We start from the raw sequence: 22,695 nt of genomic DNA on the forward strand, positions 1-22,695 counted from the left end.
TCCTCTGTCCCTCTCTTCACACTTCCCTCATCGCTAGATTGGCTATGCATAACATTATGTGTTGTATCTTGATCCCTGTATATGTCTGTTTTGTTGTGTTTTTTCTCTCTGTATCTCCACTGGGCATTGCTACCAAATATGCTTGTCTTGCTGGTTCTCTTTCCTCTGTTTCCTTTTGAAAAACCCACTAAAAATGTTTATTCTAAAAGATTTGTGCAGGAAGAGTAAGGGAATATACTTGCAAGCATGTTCGTATTGCCCATTTAAGAACTGTGCTGGGGAGGGGTAAGGAGCTGTATTTATTTTCTTTATTTCTTTGAAGCCGAGTATCTTCAAAGAGACTTTGTAAAAATAACCGGCATGTGCGGGAACCATCTGGTCATCTACATCTACATACACGCCCAGGAGCTAGCCAGATATAGAGGAGGAGGTGCACTGCCTAACCTGTGCACCTCAAAACTACACACAGTGACAGGGGGTTACATATAATTTTTAAGTATGAAATTCAGGCTAACCAACTGTGGAAAGTATGAAATTGTACATTTGTTTTAATCTTATACAATTCTATACATTTATTTTAACAATTTGTTTTATTTTTTTTCAGGGCAACAATCACTTTATGGTCATCTAAATAGCAATATACACACAAAGTCCACAGACATGAGACACCAGGTAACATGTCCACCTCTAATTCCCAGAGGAATTGGCAAACCATGCCAGGGCATAAATAACTATACATCACCCTATTTCCATTCTCGAAATGGTTTTCACACAATACATTCTGAAAACAGCCCAGTAAAACCAAGAATTCTGACTGTGGTTAAACCCGGAAGCCATCCTGTAAAAAAAATCACTTTACTTCTTAACCGGAGGGCTGTCCAGACCTTTGAACAGCTTGTTGCTGATATATCAGAAGCACTGGGATTTCCAAGGTGGAAAAATGATCGTGTAAGGAAACTTTATAATCTCAAAGGCAAGGAAATTCGTAGCATGTCTGATTTCTTCCGTGGGGACGATGCTTTCATAGCATTGGGAAGGGAACAGCTGACTCTGAAGAGCATTGAAATTGTTTTAAATGAACTTTACCCTGATAGGCCTTTGAGACAGAACAAGGATCACTATGAAAAACTCAAATGCAAGCTGAGCAATAAAGGGCTAAATATTGATAGCGGCTATGAAGACACAGACGTAACCAACAAATGTGAAGACACCATGTCTCAGAGAGCAGCATATAAAAGTGATGGTAAAACTTATGCCAAAAATAGGATTGAAGAGACCAGGAGGACAAAAAAACATGAAAAATTAAAGAGCAATCAAAAACAATTACCTGGCATAATGAAAAAACTTGAATTTTGCCAGTGCAAACCGAATAAAATGCTTACTACAAGTTTAGATTATGCTAACCAATGTGAGCACTGTAAAGAATATAAATTTAAACAGAGACTTAACAGTGAACTTGACAATGATACATTATTAGAAGATACCTCTTTGATTGAAAGGTGTAGAAAACTACAAATGAAGAAGTGTAAGTCAGAGAAGTCAAAACTAAAATGTATAACCTGCCATAGTACATATAAGGACTTCAGTAGGGATTGTAGTGAGGTAGAGGAAAAAGTGGACAGCAACTTGAATCTGTATGAGAATTCACATTATCCACATTCCAGAATGGAAAGACAAAGTGACAGCATGCAAAGGAAAGCGCTTGTTAAGAGTAAATGTCACAACGAGAGGAAACAATGCAATGTTGAACACACCAATTACTCAACTATAAAACCCAGTAGTAGGCTCATAGAGAATTTCCTGGACGACACAAAGGAAAATGTGCAAACAAAAGGAGACAAAACAGCCTTGGACAATGATTCCAATAGTAACATAGACGTCATGAAAAATATTGACTTAACAGCACAGAAGTCTGAAGGTGGGCCACCAAGGATGGAGGAGGAAAAGGGAATTTTCAGCATTAATAGACCATGCTATATCAAAAACAGGATGGATATAGAAAGGTATTATGAGATTGGTAGGACTATTGGAGATGGGAACTTTGCAGTTGTAAAGCAGTGTAGACTCCGGAAAACTAATCAAGAATATGCCATGAAGATTATTGATAAGGCCAAGCTAATAGGAAAAGAAGATATAATTGAAAATGAAGTTAGGATAATAAAACTGCTTTCACATCCTAATATAGTGAAACTTCTAGATGATTTTGAGACTGACAATGAGATATACTTGATATTGGAGTATATAAAAGGAGGGGACCTATTTGATGCTATTACTGAAAGTATAAAATTTACTGAACACAATGCTGCCCTTATGTTGACAGACTTGTGTGAAGCCCTGGAATATATCCACAATAAAAATATTGTCCACAGGGACATCAAACCTGAGAATCTACTGGTGAGTACTGTTATTGTTAGTCTTATGGTTTATGTAAGAACATAAAAGTATATGGCATATACATATGTAGCAGTTTTATTTGAAACAGATGGTGCTGTTTGGAATATAATGACATAAGATATACAGATTGTGCCATAATCCTTGGCTTGATAAAGCCATCATAATTACTTGCCATGTAACAAGCTGCAGATCAGTCGCTAAAAGCTGTTGCAACTATATTGCTAAAACTGATAACTATATAATATTAAAAAAATATATATACAAGGTTAAAAAAACCAATATTTTCTAATTTATGAATTGGGTTATTTCATTTTTTTTTTATGAGTGAGGTGGGATGATAGAACTTCTTTTTGGTAGCATAGGGGCCGATTGATTTAGACATGAGGTGCCATTGGACATCATCTTGATGTTCGGCTACGCACATTGCTGGCTAATATGGCACAGAAATCTCCACTCATTTTCCCTCGCATCTCTATGGGACATTAGAGTAAATGAGTGAAGATTTTAGTAAAAACTCTGACACATTATGTCTCCGCGAACTGTTTCAGAGACACGTTGCGTCACCTCAGTCCACATTGAATTTTCCCCATAGTGCCACAAATATATCTTTATTATCTTTACCCCCATCTGCCACCACCATCATTGCCTCCATCAGACTCCCAAGAGAAGCCTGTTACTTTGTACCCACCCCAATAGTTCAGCATCCCTTTCTACATTGGTATTATGTAATAAGCAAATTAAAAGGGTTCCTCAGTGCAACTGTTTACATGGCAGAGATCACATAATATTGAACGCTCTCAAGAGGGGAGCTTGTTGCAAAAACCATGTCGGGCCATCCTCATACTGTATTCTCCCAGGTAGGCATCTTCTGTATTTCCTGTTCTTATAAGCTTTTAAAATTATAAACCTGCCCTTTTTAGAAATAATAACAATTAATTGTGCCATAACATAAAAAATTCAAGCTCCACAAGTATATTTGTACAAGCAGCACATTCCAAGGCACAAGAAAAATTCCAGCTAAAACTGAATTTATACAGCCTTATGAAATGAATACCGCTCCTTTCATATTTATCAGCATTGTGATATAATTTATACCTCTTTTTGCACAAAGCATAGACAGGAGTACTTTTTACTCCTTTTATCCGTGTTCAGTAAAGGTTACGCTAGCTGGCAACTGCTTTCCTCCAGTTATTCCCCCCAAGTTGCCCTGTATGCCTATGTTTGTATCCTGTATGTTATTACTTTTTTTTATGATTGTAACAGAGCTAAAACTGTTCCAGACCTGTGGTCACCTTGGGGACAGACTGAGCACGCCAAGACTGATCCAAGTGCAGCCTGCTCCATATGTGACCTAATGTATTAAATAAATCCTTTAGCTTTGAGTCCACTGCAAACACAAAAGAGAGCCAGGAACTAATTTAGCAGGATACACCATAAATACGCTGGTTCAGTCACCACACTTACCCAGTTCTGACTCTAATCAGAACCACTCCATCAATATTTGCATTAAATTTGGGTAACATTTTATTTTTAGGTACAACAAAATCCTGATGGATCTGCTACTTTGAAACTAGCTGATTTTGGACTTGCTGTCTATATAACAGAGCCTATGTTCACTGTTTGTGGAACTCCAACATATGTGGCCCCTGAGATACTATCAGAAAAAGGTACTTTTGCTTTTCCCTTCCTTATTATCAATAATGCTAATATTATACTAAATAGAAAAGCAATTAATTTATCTATAAACTGCATAGTTTCTGGACTAAATGTATGTTTAAACTATGCTTTAAATACATCTGTCACCTATACCCAGTGAGGAATTCATATATCTAAACATTGTTGCAGACCAAGTACAACCCTTTGTGGCAACTATATTCCCTGATGGTAGGGGCTTCTTTCAGCAGGACAATGTACCCTGCTACAATGCAAAAATTGGTCAGGAATGATTTCAGGAACATGACGAGTTCACGGTGTTGCCTTGGCCTCCAAATATCCCACATCTCAGTCCGATTGAGCATCTCTGGGATGTGCTGGATTCCGAGCCATGGAGGCCCAACCGCGCAACTTACAGGACTTAAAGGATCTGCTGCTAATGTCTTGGTGCCAGATACCACAGGACACTTTCAGAGGACTTGTGGAGACCATGCCTCGGCGGGTCTGAGCTGTTGTGGCCAGGGCTGCCAAGAAGAATTCAGGGCCCGGGTACAACAAATTCATGGGGCCCCCCTCATAGTCAAATAAGCCCCAAAATTTTTTTGCGCCGCCTTACGGCGGCGCAAAAAAATTTAGATATATGGTCATGCATTCAGGGGCGTAGCTAGCCAAACGGCGGTGCAAAAATTTTGGGAGGTGTGGTCATGCATTTTGGGGCGTGGCAAACGTGCCATTGGGGTGTGGCTAACATAAAAACCACTAGGCTCTCAATTCGCCGGAGCGTCACATATGTTCAAGCACTCCTGACTTTCAGGACATCTACCACCACAGTGTAGTATACAAACAATGCAGTGTGTACACAAACAGTTCAGTCTTGGCCTACACCTTACATTGGGCACAACATTCACCAAAAATTGGTATTGTCCCTACTAGAATCACAACATTTCACACACTGTGCTGCTCTCTCCTACCTGTTCTTCTCACTTTCTCCACCTGTGGCTGCTGGTTTCTTTAGTTGTGGCTTGTCCGGATCCAGAAATGTTGAAGGACCTATTTTGAAAAAAAAATGGCTACATTTAGAAAATTACAGCCAGCCCCGGCGTTAAATCAATAGCACCCACGATTAATAATTAGGCCTTCCTCCAGCCCCAACATTAAAATAATACTATTTACATTTAATAAATAAACCTATTTCACTTCCTGCAAACAGCCCCAGCAATACCTATTTCCCGCAACCATCACTGCCATTAAATAATTCATAGTCACATTTAATAAATAGACCTCATTCTCCCTAAACTCACCCCAAGATTCAATAGCCCCCAAACCACCCCATCTTAAATTAATAGTCCCTACTATTAAATTGCCTCACCATCACCCTACAAACAAAATAGCGCCCATTAATTAGCCGCCACCTACCTCACACACACTACATTGCAACAAGCCCCCTGTGCCATCACACACACAATACTGTGCCCCTTCATCACAACTACACTGTACCCCCTTATGCTCACACTGCGACCTCCATGCTGCTTTTCCCCCTTCTTTTTTACTTTGTGCCTCTCTCCCACTTTTTTTATTCCTCTGTTCCTCTCTCCCACTTTTTTCCTCCTCTGTTCCTCTCTCCCACTTTTTTTTCCTCCTCTGTTCCTCTCTCCCACTTTTTTTTCCTCCTCTGTTCCTCTCTCCCACTTTTTTTCCCTCCTCTGTTCCTCTCTCCCACTTTTTTTCCCTCCTCTGTTCCTCTCTCCCCAATTTTTTTTTATTCCTCTGTGGCTCTCTCCTTTTTTTCCTCCTCTGTTCCTCTCTCCCACTTTTTTTCCCTCCTCTGTTCCTCTCTCCCCAATTTTTTTTTATTCCCCTGTGGCTCTCTCCTTTTTTTCCTCCTCTGTTCCTCTCTCCCACTTTTTTTTCCTCCTCTGTTCCTCTCTCCCACTTTTTTTCCCTCCTCTGTTCCTCTCTCCCCAATTTTTTTTTATTCCCCTGTGGCTCTCTCCTTTTCCTCCTCTGTTCCTCTCTCCCACTTTTTTTTCCTCCTCTGTTCCTCTCTCCCACTTTTTTTTCCTCCTCTGTTCCTCTCTCCCACTTTTTTTCCCTCCTCTGTTCCTCTCTCCCCAATTTTTTTTTTATTCCCCTGTGGCTCTCTCCTTTTTTTCCTCCTCTGTTCCTCTCTCCCACTTTTTTTTCCTCCTCTGTTCCTCTCTCCCACTTTTTTTTCCTCCTCTGTTCCTCTCTCCCACTTTTTTTTCCTCCTCTGTTCCTCTCTCCCACTTTTTTTCCCTCCTCTGTTCCTCTCTCCCCAATTTTTTTTTTATTCCCCTGTGGCTCTCTCCTTTTTTTCCTCCTCTGTTCCTCTCTCCCACTTTTTTTTCCTCCTCTGTTCCTCTCTCCCACTTTTTTTCCCTCCTCTGTTCCTCTCTCCCCAATTTTTTTTTATTCCCCTGTGGCTCTCTCCTTTTTTTCCTCCTCTGTTCCTCTCTCCCACTTTTTTTTCCTCCTCTGTTCCTCTCTCCCACTTTTTTTTCCTCCTCTGTTCCTCTCTCCCACTTTTTTTCCCTCCTCTGTTCCTCTCTCCCCAATTTTTTTTTATTCCCCTGTGGCTCTCTCCTTTTTTTCCTCCTCTGTTCCTCTCTCCCACTTTTTTTTTTATTACTCTGTGGCTCTCTCCTTTTTTTCCTCCTCTGTTTCTCTGTCCCCTTTCTTTATAGTACTGTCCCTCCCTGTTTTCCTCCCCTTGCCTCTCCGTTTCTTTACTTACCTTTTGTCAACTTCTTTCTTTTCTTTTCTGCTCTTCTGTCTCCTCTTCTGTCTTCTTTCTTCCTGCTGGCTGCGGCGCTCCTCACTGACTGACAGGCGTGACTTGATGACGTCACGCCCAGCAGTCAGTGTGAATGGAGGAGAGGAGGGACACGGCGCCGCGCGATCACGTGAGTATTTTTTATTTTTATTTTTTTTTCTTCCAGCTCCCATGAACCCCCCCCCCCCCCGCGGGAAAAAAAAATAAAAAAAGTTTTAAAAAAAATAGCGCAACAGAGAAAAATAATAAAAAAATAAAAATAAATTTAATTAGCAGCGAGGGCCCGGCCCGGGCCCCCTGGCATGGCCGGGCCCGGGTAAACTGTACCCGCTCCCCCCCCCTCTCGGCGGCCCTGGTTGTGGCGGCATAAAGGGGACCTACACAATATTAGGCAGGTGGTTTTAATGTTGTGGCTGTTAGGTGTATATCACCTATAATTATTATATATTATCTATACTTAAAAAAGGCTATACTTCAGACAGTGTTGGAAGTTGGCTACTCCAGGGCCTTTGAATATTTTCTACTTTTTCATACAGCCTGTAATGTTTTAAGTGTAATAATTAAATAATACCTCTAAAGCATAATTAATGCAGCATCAAAACATTAGAAGAAGTAGTATTGGATCAAATATTAGCTGTGTGTGTGTGTGTAAGTGGCTGAAGAAAATGGTGTTGTAGAGGACAGTTATTGTATTGATTTAATTTAAATGTGTCAAACTGATCAAAACAATATTGTGTGGCAGAACAAAAAGCAAAAAGTGTGTTCAAGAAAACTGTATAAAAAGATTACTCGGCGGGGCAACACTGAGTTTAATAATTGAATATACTATTGTAATGCCTGCAGGGAACGGACAGATGCACAGAAAGTTTCTACCTTGTTCACAATTGGTCCACCTACTATTCGTATGGACCCCTAAGCATGGCTCCCAACATCACTTCGATCTAGGGATGAAATCAGACAGATTACTGAAGGGCAGGGATACAGGGAGAAAGGAGAGGGGGTGTCCGAGGTGACGGACAGGAGCAGAGACACTTCATTTTACCCCTATTGCCAACACATCAGTTTGATCTGGGCCTGGGAGCGGGACTATGGATATTCAAGGCAGGGAAGTATTTCACCCGAACAGTCTACTCACCAAGAGGAAGAGATGAAACAGAAAGATGATATTTACCAGATAAATCGCTACCTTCTCTGGATGGTCATCTGCACTTCCGGGATCGCACCTAGAGACAGGGGCGACACAAGACAGCCCACCCACAATGCTGTCTACCGGGTTACTATGTACTTTTCACACGAGTGCTAACTACAATAACACAAAAGAGTGCCCTGGACCTAACAACCAAACTATGTGACCTTGTGCCGTGCAAATATAAACTCCTAGCACTAAGTGTTGTGTACTAAATTCCATACCCATACACGCCTCACAGGTGTTACACTAAAATATAGGGAGGGGGGCTGCCTATGCTAAACTATAGGGAGAAGGCTGCTTATGCTAAACTATAGGGAGAGGGGGCTGCCTATGCTAAACTATAGGGAGGGGGAACTGCCTATGCTATACTATAGGGAGGGGGAAAGGCTGCACAGAGAAAACTATAGGAAAGGGGGGCTGCACAGAGAAAACTAGGGGGAGCTAAATAGTGAAAACTATAGGAGGACTGCACAGAGTAAACTATAAGGGGGGCTGCATAGGGAAAACTATAAGGGGGCTGCACAGAGAAAACTATAGGGGTGCTGCATAGGGAAAACTATAAGGGGGCTGCACAGAGAAAACTATAGGGGTGCTGCACAGAGAACACTATAGGGGGGCTGCACAGAGAAAACTTTAGGTAGGGGATGGGCTGCACAGAGAAACCTATAGGGGGCTGCATAGGGAAAACTAGGGGATGCACAGAGAAAACTATAAGGGCGGCTGCACAGAGAAAACTATAGGGAGGGGGGCTGCTCAGAGAAAACTATAGGGGGGGGTTGCTATAATGTGTGAGGGAATAGGGGGCTGTTTTAACAGTGCATGGGTGGAAAGTAGGCTAATAATTTAATGGTGGAGTTTAGGTGGGGGCTAATTATTTTATGGATGCTATTATATTTGTGTGGTGATATTTGGGCAATTTAATTTATTGGTGGGGTCTATTAAATTAAGATGGGGTGAAGGGACCTTTAAATTAATGCTGGGGTGGTTTGGGTCTATAATTGAATGTGGGGCTGAGTTTAGGGAGGAGAGTATTTATTAAATGTGAATATTAATTATTGCTGGGAATGGACATAAGAAATGGTTGTATTAAATGTAAATGCTGTTAATTTATTGCTGGGGCTGTTTGGAGGCAAGGTAATAGTTTTTTTTTATTAAATGGGAATACTATTAATTTAATGTTGGGGTTGGTTGGAGTGAAATAGATCTATTTATCAAATGTGAGTACTATTACTTTAATGTTGGAGCTTGAGAGAGTTCTAATTATTAAATATGGGTGCTGATGATTTAATGCTGAGGATGGTTGGAGTTTTCTAAATTTCATGTACCCATTTGTTTTCCAATAGGGCCTCCAAGGATCCAGACAAGCAGCAACTGATATAAAGAAACCAGCAGCCACAGCTGGTGAAAGTGACAAGACAGGTAGGAGAGAGCAGGACAGTCTGCCATCTGTTCTGAATCTGGTGGGGCAGTTCCAAATTTGGGTGACTGTCACGCTTAGTCAGGATTTGGTCTGACTACAAGGACAGTTGGGAGGTATGTCCCGCTTCACACTGTACTGCTCATGAAGGCAGAACTGCGTGCACCTAACAGTAGTACAGACAGTTGTGCCTGTGGATTTGTCTAAAATGATAACCCCCTGTCTTAAGTGCACCAGGCTCCCGAACACCCCATTTGCAGCGCTACATGGTATTAGGTGGGCCCCAGTCATTGCTTTCCCTAGTGGGCCCTTCTTGCCCCAGTCTAACATTGAGCAGTAGTATTACTTCTACCAATAAAAAGGTCATGTAAAAAAAAAGTCTCATGTAAGGCCCTCCAAAGACACTTGGTTATCGTTCCCAAATCAACAGCTCTTTCAAGCGTTAAGGAAAACTACCGCTAAGAATAATCATTGTGATGGATTTAGTAAAAATAAAATAAAAAAGCCAACATTCTATACACCATCTATGGAAAGGAAAGACTCAGGTCCTGTTACAGCTCATACTACAATACCCAGTGCCCACCAAGGTCATGCATCACCTTCTAGGAGTACATTTTGGTCTCTCCAAAACAGAAATGTCAAAGAGTCAGAAGTACAACGAGATTGAAGAAGAACCATTTTGGCTTTCATCTAATCCTGAAGAGTATAAGGATATTTGTAAGTTGTATGTTTGCCAGAGTCTGATATTGTAGCGTACCCTGCAGCCCCCTCCTCAGTTTATTAACCATTTAGAAATAGGAGGATGATTAGTAGTTACAATGATTTAGAAATTGAGGATGCTTATTTGGAATTTCCTACTAAGCTAAAGCTTGAGGGCAGTGTCGGACTGGGGCATGAAGGGCCCACCGGGGGAATGCAGTGATAGTGGCCCACTACATTGGAGTGTGGCCAACTGTAAGAGTGGGTGTGGCCAGTCAAGGGGGTGTGGCCTACAGTACAGCCAAGTCAAAGTAAATGTCATCTACGGAATCAAATGGACAGTGTCTATCCACCAACACGGAAATGAGACTTATTGCTACAGTTTGAGCAATCAGTCACAGAAGAATATTGTATGTGTGTGTGATGCAGATTCCACACCATGGAATGTGACATTGGTTAGCTGTGGCTTGTTGGACTAGAGATGTAACTGACCAAAACCTCATCACATTCCATAGCAAAATGCCCCTGCCACCCTCCCCCCTTTTGTGTAATGTTCCTTGTGCTTGCTAATAATAATAGCAGCAACTGGGCGTGTCACCTTTTATGTGCTCTTTAAAAAAGCCAAAAAAGCCATGGATAGAAGTCCAACCTCATGAATATATTAGTTAGGCAGTGCCTTTTAATATATTGGCTGCAAAATGGTTCAGTCAATAAAATGGATGCTTCCACTGTGTTTAAGTGCCTGGTCTACTTTACGCATAAACATTTTAACAAAGCTCTACAAAACACATTGATTTAGAGTAAGTATTATTCTGTATAATGTCCCATTAAAATAGAAGAAATAGACAAAATGTAATGCTATAAAACCATAGAGATGACATACATATATTTGTGGTCTGCAGCAAGAAGAAAATTACCACTGTCAAAAAGTAAAACACATCCAGAATTTGCAAGTATCCAGGAAATAGCGGAGAGAGAGTGAAACATAAAACCATAGTGTACAATTGCACTACTTCTCTGCAGGTGTGATGCCACACTGCCTTTGACACCCAATGCTCCTTTAGTACATTAGTGGGCCAATAACAGAGATATAATGCACAATGTATGAGTACATACACATGTCTGGTGAAAAAAAAAAATGACAGGCTGGCTGGCTTGAGAGGGTACTCACTTACCTGAACGCTCTGGCATCCTGCTCCTCTGGGCGGCTGTGATACCAGGAAGACAGCACACTCCTCCTCCCCTGCTGAAGTGAAAAACACACTACTGCGCAGGTGTAGAGAGCGGGCTCTCTGCAACTGAGCGGTAGTGTGTTTGTGACGGAAGTGGTCCCACCGCCGCGGACATCTGAAGACATCTAATGTGTTCCCCGTAAGCTCAGCCCTTACAGCAGAGGGGGCGGAGCTTCAACCCCGCTGGGCCTACCGGTGGATAGACCTGCTGCCCGGCAGGCCAGTCTGAGGCTGCTTGAGGGTGATGATGGTGGAGATGGTAATGAAGAAGGCAATGATGATACATATGTTGAACAAGTTGATGAGGATGGTGATAACGATTGTGCTGAACTAAGGCAGTCACCAATATCGCCATATTCTCTAGATAAGTGCATTGTTATGCCTAGCCAAAAGATAGATCCACCTACAAGGCATCTGTTGCTTCTGTCAGGCCACACTAATTAGAAGTATAAAAGCAGACCATCTAGGAACCTCCTCCCTGTTACGTTATTTGCAGCTTGCTTATTCTAGGAGTTTTTCACAAGCAGCAAAATCAGTTATAATAACAGGCAGTCCAAAATCAGCCTTGCATAGCATTGATAGATACCTACTGTATTCACGATCAATACCACCCTCATGCCTAACAAGTGCTGCAGCAAAGTTGCAGTTCTACATAATCTCCCATAATGCAATCATTTCTTCCTAAGCAGAATCCTTGGGAGCTGGGGCTGCTGTTGGTGAAGCTAGACCTCTGTTACTGAGGGAAACATCTAAGAAGAATAAGCATGTTGAAAATTATAAACAATTGACTCTGAAGCAATTCTTTGTAAGAAGAATCTGCTATATGGCTGCTATGTTAGTATTGGATGTGCCTTATGTGTGTCATCAATTCATAAGGTTTTCGCAGATTAGATGAGGTGTGTTGATGCTACTAAATTCCATCTCAGTTCTATTTCTCTTGAAAAAGCATTCCTCAGCTGTACTAGGAGATTAATTGGAAAGTCATGAAATCCCTTGAAAATGCCATTATTCGCTTAGGAGAGAAAATAATGGCCCCTCATCTCTCCCACCATGGCATGAAGGCAGCTCCATCTGCATTGAATGCTGCATAACACCCACTGGGAGCATACTATACATTTCTGAATGACTACAGACACAGGGCTCTGAGGAAGTTGTCAATATAGGCACATTTCCTTCCATTGGGTGACACCCTATCCATATGATATGGTGTTGGCCAAGGTGGGGTCTCTCAGTTCATTTGGATTTCAAGCCAATAGCTTATTCATGCTGTAGACTTCCATGTTGGTATCCATCAGAGTTACCTTCAAGTTTAATTGTCTACCTGAGAAAATTAAATATCTGGGTATCAACCTAACCAAGCACTATGACAAGTTATTTGTGGCTAACTTCCATCCCCCATAATTGCCACTATAAAGCGGGATTTGAACACTTGGAACTCTCACTTTATATTCTGGATTGCTGCTATCAAAATTATCTCTCCCTAGACTGCTCTACTTGTTTCAGACATTGCCAGTTGGAGTCCCCTCCACTATTCTCATAGATATCCAGTCCAGTATCTCCTAGTTTATATGGTCAGGAAGACATAGGAGGGTCCACCAGAAGGTCCTTCAGTTTGCTTTTCCCATTCAGTGTGTATCCATGCCTTCAAGCTTGTAGACAACCCTATGGCACAACCCTTCATTTCAAACTAGTCTCAACCCAAATGTCTTTACTGACTGGGCAAAATACAACTTTAAATTTATGCCGGATATCGTCCCATCAGGCTTTTTCCCTGAGTTTTCTGGGATTTGTGATCATCTACACCTTTCTCCCTCCTCTTTCTATCAATACCTCCAGATCCGTTATCTCTACAATTGCCAGATCAACCCACGTGTGCCCCGCTTCCCATCCCCACTAGAGACCTTCTGTCTTAACAGGTTGTCCTTTAGAGGCCTCATCTGCACCTTTTATTCACTGTTGATGTATCTTAATCATAACACAGGCCTGCAAAAAAATTTTTTTGGACAGCTGTTTTGGTTTAGTTGACTGATTCTCACGTTTTTTGGTGCGCTGAATCCAAAAATGACAGCCGTTTTGTCCTGGGACATCAGGTTTTCGAACAAATGGGTGGACATCGTTTAAAACAATCTCTTAACGCAAATATTTTATTTACATGAAAAATATTAACTCATTTGCACAGGTGACGACAAAATTAACACCACACTCAAGTAGATTGCTTGTGAAATCGTCTCCTTCAAGTACACCAAATGAGCAATAGGAATGAACGCATAACGGCCACCATTGTGAAGTAAAAATGCTTTTAAGCTTCTTTTGGAAGAGTCACTGAAAAGCCTCCATTCAGAAGAATTATACTAAACGTGGAACTGAGCCATCAACCCCTCTAAATCAGAGCAAAACACCAAATTGCCCTCATGAAAAAAGTAAGACAGAAAGTCTTTTTCCTGATGTCTGTACCATGCAAAGATGTACCTTCCATCAACAAATTTTTGCTTTTAAGTATAGAACCAAGTAATTCAGCAGATTGCATATTTATATCTAGGTCTCTCACCAAATCATTGAGTTCCTCTTGCGAAAAAAGTTTTGGTCCGTCAACTGCAACATCTGAAGAATTTGATCCATTTTCAGGCTGAGGTACAGTTCCATTCTCGTCAGGCCAATTGACTTCATCCAGGTTTTTAGGAGGGTCAGGCACAGGGACGTCTGGACCATGGGGAATGGGACGAATAGCAGATGGAAGATTGGGATACGTGATGGTGCACTTCCACTTTGAATTGTACCCCTTCACCTCACAGGAACAGAAGTAACAATCATCACTATGATTCTTTTGCTCACGCCACATCATAGGAATTCCAAATCGAAAAGCTTTTATCTTGCCTTTTGACCAATTACGAAGATCTTCGACACACCGCTTACATACTTTATGAGGAGCCCAAACTTTATCTTGGTCACCAAGTTTTAATTTAAAATAAACGAAATAAACTTTCTTAACAAAATCCATAATATTCAACTGCTGCTTTTTCACCATGAACTCTCCACATATGAAACAGAAACTGTCAGGTGAATTTACACACTTTCTTGGAGGCATTGCACTAATTTTGAACCACACAAACAATAGTAGGATGACGACTGAAATGAAATACAAGATTGTGGAGGAATCAAGAAGTTAATGCATGAAAGAACATGTCCGAGCAGGCCCTAGCAAGCACACTCAACATTGCAGTGATCACCATCAGGACCAATAAACATGTATTTTCATGCTTTTGGGAGCACTGGCAGTGAAAATAAATTTGTTTTTCCATGTTCAGTTTTTTTCCCCCAAGTATGATGAATTTGAAATTTAGCGATTTTCCAGCTACCTGTTTGACCAAGGCACATTTCGATTGTAAAAAAACCTGACGTCCCAGGAAAAAAAGGTGGTCATTTTCGAATTCAGCGCACCAAAAAAACATAAGAATCAGATAAAATTATGAAAACAGCTTTTTGGTTGCAGACCTGTATATAATCTATCGCCCAAAGAGCTCCATGAGTTTTGGTGGGAAGTAGACATCTGAGAGACCCTTGATATTGATATTGAAAAATGGGTCTCTATTCGAGAAGCAATCGCCAAATCCGCAATGTGCACTCATTTCAAGGAATATTCATATAAGCTTTTCTTATGATGGTGCTTGGTATTAAAGTAATAAAAAAAAATTTGTTCTTGAAAATTCTTCGACTTTTGTAATCCAATGTACAAAAACACCCCCATAAAATCTTCTTTTTCTCTTCAGTTGGATTACAAAGACAGAGTCATGTCCCACTAGATTACAAAAATGGAAGAAATTTCGATTAGACTCAAGAACAGAGACAAAATAATTTATTTTATAGTGGTTTCAATGATTTTGTTTCAATAAAACTTTTTTTAAAATACATGTTTTGTTTTGCTATTGTGGAACTACACTACATATTTTGGTAGTCATTGAATGGTTGTGGTTCAGCAAACGTCAGCATGCCCTTCCAGCCAATGGCTACCAGTGAATGCTGGAATATGTAATTCAATATAGCTGGCGGTAGTTCCACAATAGGTTTACTTTGCTTCCAACTTTCCCACTTGCAAAACTTTGCATGTTTTCATGAGGTCCAGTGAGCAGTCTGGTATTAAAATTGGGTGACTCTCTAGGTGCAATAAGTGGAAAAGCATGACCATGAAAAAGATGTGCATGCGAAAAAACTTCCACTATTGTTGTGGGATGGAATTAGCCCCATAGTGCCTATAGTAGTGTCATTGTGTTTTCTTCTTACAGTAACTGTATTACACCAAGTACCTTTTTATGCTCCATTTTTACTGTAAAAGTGATATATGCCATTGCACTTTCTGATTATATATTTTATTTTTAGAATTTATAACTAGATACTCTTTAAAAAAAGTAAAACTGTAACATGTAACGTTAACCATAGTAACATCACTAATTATTCTTATGATTCTACAGGGTACGGGTTAGAGGTTGATATGTGGGCAACTGGAGTTATCTTGTTTATACTACTTTGTGGATTTCCGCCTTTCCGAAGTCCAGAGCGCAATCACGAAGAACTGTTCCAGACAATACAGTGTGGAGAATATGAATTCACCTCACCTTACTGGGATAACATATCAGATGGTAAAAGGATATTAAAATTGTTGTGCGATACACAAACCATGCTGGCGGATGGTAATAAAAACTGGTGCATTGGAAAAAGTACTGTAACCGATAGTAACCAATAAAATTCTGTAATTTCTTCCAGTACAGTTTAAAAAAAGGAAAGCAATCATGCGATTATGGATTGTAGCACAATTCTTCCAGTGTACCCACAGTATGTAGTGGAAATTATCTAGCGAAATATTCTTTTATTATAACTAGAGATGAGCAAAATTTTAAATTTTCTGTAATGCAGTGGGGAAATTTATTCCCAGACTGTATTATTTAATAAATATTAGATAAGTATTTTAACATATACACTATAACTAAGATGAGAGAAGGGAGAATGGACATGGCAGACACATTTAAGCAGTGTTCATCAAATGATGCAATCATGTTGGGGTGGGAAGGAAAGTGCAATAACAAGATGGCTTGTCCAATTGTCAAAACATTTACTGGGATAAACATGGCTATGTAATTTAATTACAGCAAAATAAGAACAGTCTATTTTTAATACAAATATGTATTTGGACAGTATAAACTTTATTATGCTACCATCAGAAGGGAATTGGTTGTTACAAAACCAGAGAAAAAACAAGCCCGCGCTCGGTATATCCCATATTATATATGGTACCAGCTGCATGGCAATAAGCCTGCACTTGGTATATCCCATATTATTTATGGTACCAGCTGCATGGCCATGTAAATGCCCATATATGTATACATAGCAAAATGAAAACATGAGGTATTAGTTCATATTTTGAGCAAAACATTTAAGCCTGCATCCCAGCATTACCGGCACCTCATCATATGCAGGTCCTACACTCACCGATATACTAACACCATTAAAATGCAGTTAAAATATAAAACCTCATGTTTTCGTTTTGCTAGATACACACTGATATGCAGTGTTAAGGATAAGCACTGACAACTGTCTGTTTTGTTTTGGGAATTGGTTGTTGCCTGGTGTTAAGCTAAATTTTAAAGAATCTGATAGGAGAAGAAAGTGACCAATTGAATAGAGAGCAATAACGTCTTACATGTATATGGACCTGTATTCTGTGACTCTTCTTCTATGTTTCGATACCTATATATCCTAATGCCATCTAATGGATACTCCAAGAGTGCTAATGAAAGGTTTTCTCTACAATTGCAGAAGCTAAAGATTTGATCAGCAGATTGTTGGTGCTAAACCCCAAGAAGAGACTTACTGCCAGGTGCGTTTTGCAGCACAACTGGATCAGGTCACGAGGGCAAATGAATGATCGAAATCTGCAGAGAGAAGTTACCATTAATATCGAGCGTCATTTCCGGAACCGCCGTCAGAAAGAGGACACATACGGAAACCAGTAATATTGTGCTGTAATAGGACCTTTTTTCTTGACTGCTTATTTTAACTAAATACTTTTATTAGATAACTGATTAAGAGGTCATTACACAGCTCAGAAGCAAAAAAGAATTCCAATATTTTCACATTTACAAAAATAATTATTTTTTTTATACTGTTAGATGTAGCCTGGATAAGAACCTCATCTGTTGTTCAGAAATCTATTAGAGAAAATAGTGCAACCTCTGTGGAAAATGTAAAAATGATATAGAATCGTGTAAATTAATACAGAAAATGAAACTGAAAGTCAGTGGAAAAGTATAGCTTCTTAGCGTAGTGGGAGTTGTTATATTATCATACATTTTATGTATTAATTCAAGAGGATATTATTAACAGTGGTTTTGGTTTGTTGTTTTGCATTAATTCACATGATTTGATTTATTTGTGAGCTTTACACTGAGGTTGTGCTTCTGTTTAATTTTTTATTTTTCACTTTTAATCACATATTGAATTACTGCATTTTGGAGTTTTTTGAATTTCCATCCATTCTGGAATTTTGTGCAAGTTATTTTGTTTCATCAGAAAATTATTAGTGTTTACCCGCTTAAAAATACAGTTACACACAGGGACTAATGGTAAGTTGAACGCAAATTGCGTTCTTGGCGTATAATGAGATTTTTTTGCTTCTGGGCAAGCGCACAAAGCACTAATCCCAAAATTTCTTACATTTTTATTAACATCACTGAACAGCTAAAGAAACATGCTCAGAAATTCATATAAGCAAGTTTGTTAGAAAACACTGCATACCAGGGTGGTAGATGATACACACACCTGAACGTTACTACTATAATGAAAATTACAGGTATAGGTATGTGTGTCAAACACAAACCATCCACAGTTTTATGTCTGATTGTTCATGGTAAATCTCTAGATGGAGGCTCAGAGGCAAGAAACACAGTGTCATATGATTGTATAGCCATATCCATAAAGTTACAGGCCAGACTGTGAAATAAGGTATAACCCCCCCCCCCCCCAAATTTTCCAGGAAAATTATTGTGACAGAGCTCTTCATAGTCCCAATTAGTCCAGGCCACATCACCATATAAGGGTCACTCCACAAGATGGACAACCATTTCCCACTGCTTACCACTGTATTGCCGAAATGTAAACTATTTTTCCTTTCACAAAAGTCATTTATTTCTAAATATGTAAATGTGAAGATTGAAAGTAGCATAGAAACGTAGAATACTGATCACCGATAAAGACCATTTTACTTTTTAATGGTCTCAGAACATCTGTTTAGTATAGGCTTTTTAAAATGTGTTTATTGTTATTGTTACTCACTAAATCTGCTGGGAACATTGCAACATAAATATATTTTTATGTAATAGTTTTATTTATATTCTTTAGATTATTATTTGCATTGGTCCTTCTGCTTTTGGCAAGAGTAATATGCTTTCAAATAATAGGTACATGAGAAAGGGTTGTTACATCCATGTGATAACTGCATAGATTATATCCATGCTGGGTCAGTCCATGCTATTGCCAAAAAGTAACAGAGCTTCTTTTCTTACCTTGAAAACTGCATGCATTTTATTAGTTATTCCCTAATTGGAATTCTGGACAAGTGCAGTTTATTTACATTTGCTGTGTAGAGGAATGTAAGCGACTGTTCTCTGCTATTAACCATTTCTCATTTGGCAGCTGGCTAGTTGCAATGTCTTCTGTGAAAATTAAAAATGAGAAGTCTTCCAACATGACATTTCTCTCATAAGTTTCATAATATCTGATATGCTCTTTTTAAATTTGTTCAGTTCTAATAAGCCCCTAAAGCTTTAGACATACATTTGTACAAATTAGCAAAATTTCCTGTGAATTGAGATTTGTGACATATTTCGGGGAAAGTTTTGAAAATTTTGCTCATCTCTATACGTTTTTAGTAGCACTTTATAAATGCAAACATATAGGGCTCATTTATAAGTGGACACATATGGACTCCAAACATATGCAGAAAAAGACGTACCTATAAATAGCGTCTTTATTCTCATATGTTGAGTCGAATGTATTTGAAGATACGTCCAGCTAAAAAACAGTAGCATTTACACCGGGTACACTGATACGTAACAAGTGTGTGTACTTACACCCCACAATAGCGTACAGATAGTGTAGAGCTGTGGCTTGACAGTGTTAGTAGTACACAATATAGTAATCTCGTTAAGTGTTATATACACAAGAGAGAATATGGTCTTGACAATTTTTCCTAAATGCTAAAGTCGCATTTTTAATATAAATGTAATTAAATACAAACATAAATATAAAATATAAATACAAAAAATAAGATAAATATAAACATTTATTGTTTTCCACTATAAATATGAAATGGGAATATTTTTTCCTGCAATAGTTCAAATTGAAGTGTTAAGTAATGCAATAGATGGCCATTATTTGATATAGTATAGCTGTGGCACTAATGAGGTGGAGTTTATATGTAATCAGCCAATCAGAATAGAATAGAATAGCTAGATAGTACCATTTATAGTCATCATCACCACTGAGTATCGTTGCTCCAACCCTCCAGCCCCCGTAAATGGTATGTCTCCTAAAAGGTGTGTCTGCTAATGCGTCCACGTTTAGTTGTATCACAATTAAGCAGTCTACACTTGCCTGTCCCAAACTGCCCCCATTACTCTGCTCTAGGTATAAGGAGATGGAAGTCAACAATAGGCAAAAAAATATCCAGACGTATGCATAGATATTTTTGGTGTGTATGTACAGTACAGAAATACATAACGTACACAAAAAATTGACATATGAACAATTCTAAATGAGCTCCATAATGTCTTCAGAGCACAGGGAAACAGGCAAAATGAATAGGAGATGTTGAAATTATAGATTTCACATTAATATATTTTTTATACTTGTCTTATTTTATGTATAGTAATATTCAATAAATATATTGAAATATTGTGTTTAATAGTCTTATTCCCAGATCTTATGGTACTTTATGTTGTCAAAATTGTCATAGAATAAACATTTTGCTTATTAAAAGAATCTGCATTTTATGCCAGAAAGTAGGAATACAGTGGTAAAGGTGTTACTAATGACTGTATGGGGCCAATTGAATTCGGCCGCCTTATTCTAGGAATAACATCGCCCGCGCACTATTACGGTAAAAGTGCGCAATATTAACGTTAGTATGGTAATTTTAACGCTGATTTTTGCTCGCACCTCTCAGGGCTGTATTAATGGTAATAATACTAACGCCGCTTTAATCCTAAACTAAAGTGGCTGAATTGAATCGGCCCCTATATGTCCTACAATGTTGCCAAAAGTACTTCAGGACTCAGAGATATCTAATGACATAATACAATAAAAATATCTGGGTAGGGATTGAATAGGCTGTTCATCCAGAGAACTGCACCAGCATAAATCACTGGCGTAAATTTCCAAAACATCAATGTATGCACCCATACTTTACAAAGATCACCCCCTTCAATAATGCCTGACCATTAGCAGTGTCCATGTTAGTTTGTTGTTTGTTTGTTTGTGGAAACATAGCATTGTCCAAAATGACTTGGTATGCTGAAGCATTAAGCTTTAAGAAGCATTAAGAGTGCCCTTCACTGGAGATAAGGGACCTAGCCCAAACCCTGAGAAACAGCCTCATACCATTATCCCTTAACTACCAAACTTCACAGTTGGCATAATGCAGTCAGGCAGGTAACGTCTGTGTTTAGAAGACCCAGACTTGCTCATCTGCTATACAGAGAAGCGTGATTCGTCACTCCACAGAACACGTTTCCACTGCTCCACAGTTCAGTGTCGGTGTACTTTACACTACTCCATCCGAAGTTTGGCATTGGTCTTGGGGATGTGACCAATTAGGTGTGACTTCATTTCATTAAGCTCCAACCGCACAGTTTTTGTGCTTACATTAATGCTAGTGGAAGTTCAGAACTCTTCAGCTATATAATCAACAGAGCGTTGGTGACTTTTACGCAACATGCACCTTAACAGTTGTTGACCCGCTATGTGATTTTACATAGTCTTCCGCTTCGTGGCTGAGTTGCTGTTACTCCTAAATGGTTCCACTTTCTAATAAAATCACTTACAGTTGATTGTGGAATATCCAGCAGGGATGAAAGTTCACAAACCGTCTTATTGCAAAGGTGCATCCTATCACAGTTCCACGCTTGAAGTCACTGAGCTCTTCAGAACGACCCATTTTGTATCACAAATGTTTGCAAATGGAGATTTCATGGCTAGGTGCTTCATTTTATACACCTCTGGCAATGAGTCTGATTGAAACACCTCAATACAATAATTAACAGGTGTGGCCAAAAACTTTTGCCCGTATAGTGTCGGTACCTGTCTTCACATTAGTAATTGCCAGCATAGGGAAATCCCCTACCTTTTTTGAGTCCTGACAAAAGTCACCATCATTGCCACTGAGGGCATAGCAAGAGTTTAATGGCCATATTATTTTAAGTCACAGTTTCTAGTGATGTATACATGCTGTTAATAACCTGGTTTCGTTTAGCAGCCCTATGTTGCTGCAGACACTTTGGCCAAGAAAAACAGATTCAACACTCAGGTTCTTTTATTATTTTATTTTATTAGTCTTCCTCTCCAGAGACATCCCAAATAAAACCACCACCATTTGTGATTGCCACTAAAGATGCCAAAATATATCCACACCCCCGCCACACTTAGGGCACATTGGTCCAGAGCATCCCCAAATTTCATCAATGTTAGATGACTTGGGTAAACTCTACATAGAATGTTCAACTGTAACTGGTGATAATTTGTGCAAAGTGTAAACTCTCAAGCTAATCCAAAATATATGTCCATTCACCATGTCTAAAGGATCGAATGTCTTCTAACCATTTTGCTTTCAGCACTGGCAGATTATCTGCACTTATTTTCATCAGCGGCATTGTATATGTTCCACTTATTATTTTATAGGGTCCTACACTAAGTATGGTGCTTTTCATAGGGGAAACCACAAGCCTTGCATATTTGAAACTAAGCCCTCAGTGCATGTCAAAGTTGAAGATATTTATGAAAGAGTGTTTTGAGAGTACTAAATTCAGTCTGTATTTTTGTAGAGCTGTCCCACTGTAACTGAACCAAAAGCCATTGTCCCTCATATTTATGTTTCCCCAGTTTTGCATTGTGCCAACGAGAGGTTTCAGTATCCACTCCTGTAACACCCAATAGTGTGTACATTGTACCCCATATTGGAATAGCTGGTATGATAAGTGGTCTGATGAATTTTAGGAGATAAATGTGACTCAGAGGCCGGGGCATAAAGAAGACAAGAATTATGATGTAAGAA

The 22,695-nt window shown here is 39.4% G+C and overlaps 1 protein-coding gene across 1 annotated transcript; it reads left to right on the forward strand.

Annotated features, from left to right (window-relative positions):
- Window positions 1–360: 360 nt before the first annotated feature.
- DCLK3 (doublecortin like kinase 3) lies at window positions 361–18,500 on the forward strand. Its single transcript, XM_075214363.1, has 5 exons — window positions 361–430; window positions 605–2,394; window positions 3,929–4,061; window positions 15,845–16,012; window positions 17,187–18,500. The coding sequence occupies exons 1-5, from the start codon at window positions 361–363 to the stop codon at window positions 17,381–17,383; spliced, it is 2,358 nt and encodes a 785-aa protein (XP_075070464.1). The 3' UTR covers window positions 17,384–18,500.
- The last annotated feature ends 4,195 nt before the right edge of the window (window positions 18,501–22,695 follow it).

The sequence above is a fragment of the Mixophyes fleayi genome, chromosome 5 (assembly GCF_038048845.1).
Source record: "Mixophyes fleayi isolate aMixFle1 chromosome 5, aMixFle1.hap1, whole genome shotgun sequence".
Classification (NCBI taxonomy): Eukaryota; Metazoa; Chordata; class Amphibia; order Anura; family Limnodynastidae; genus Mixophyes; species Mixophyes fleayi.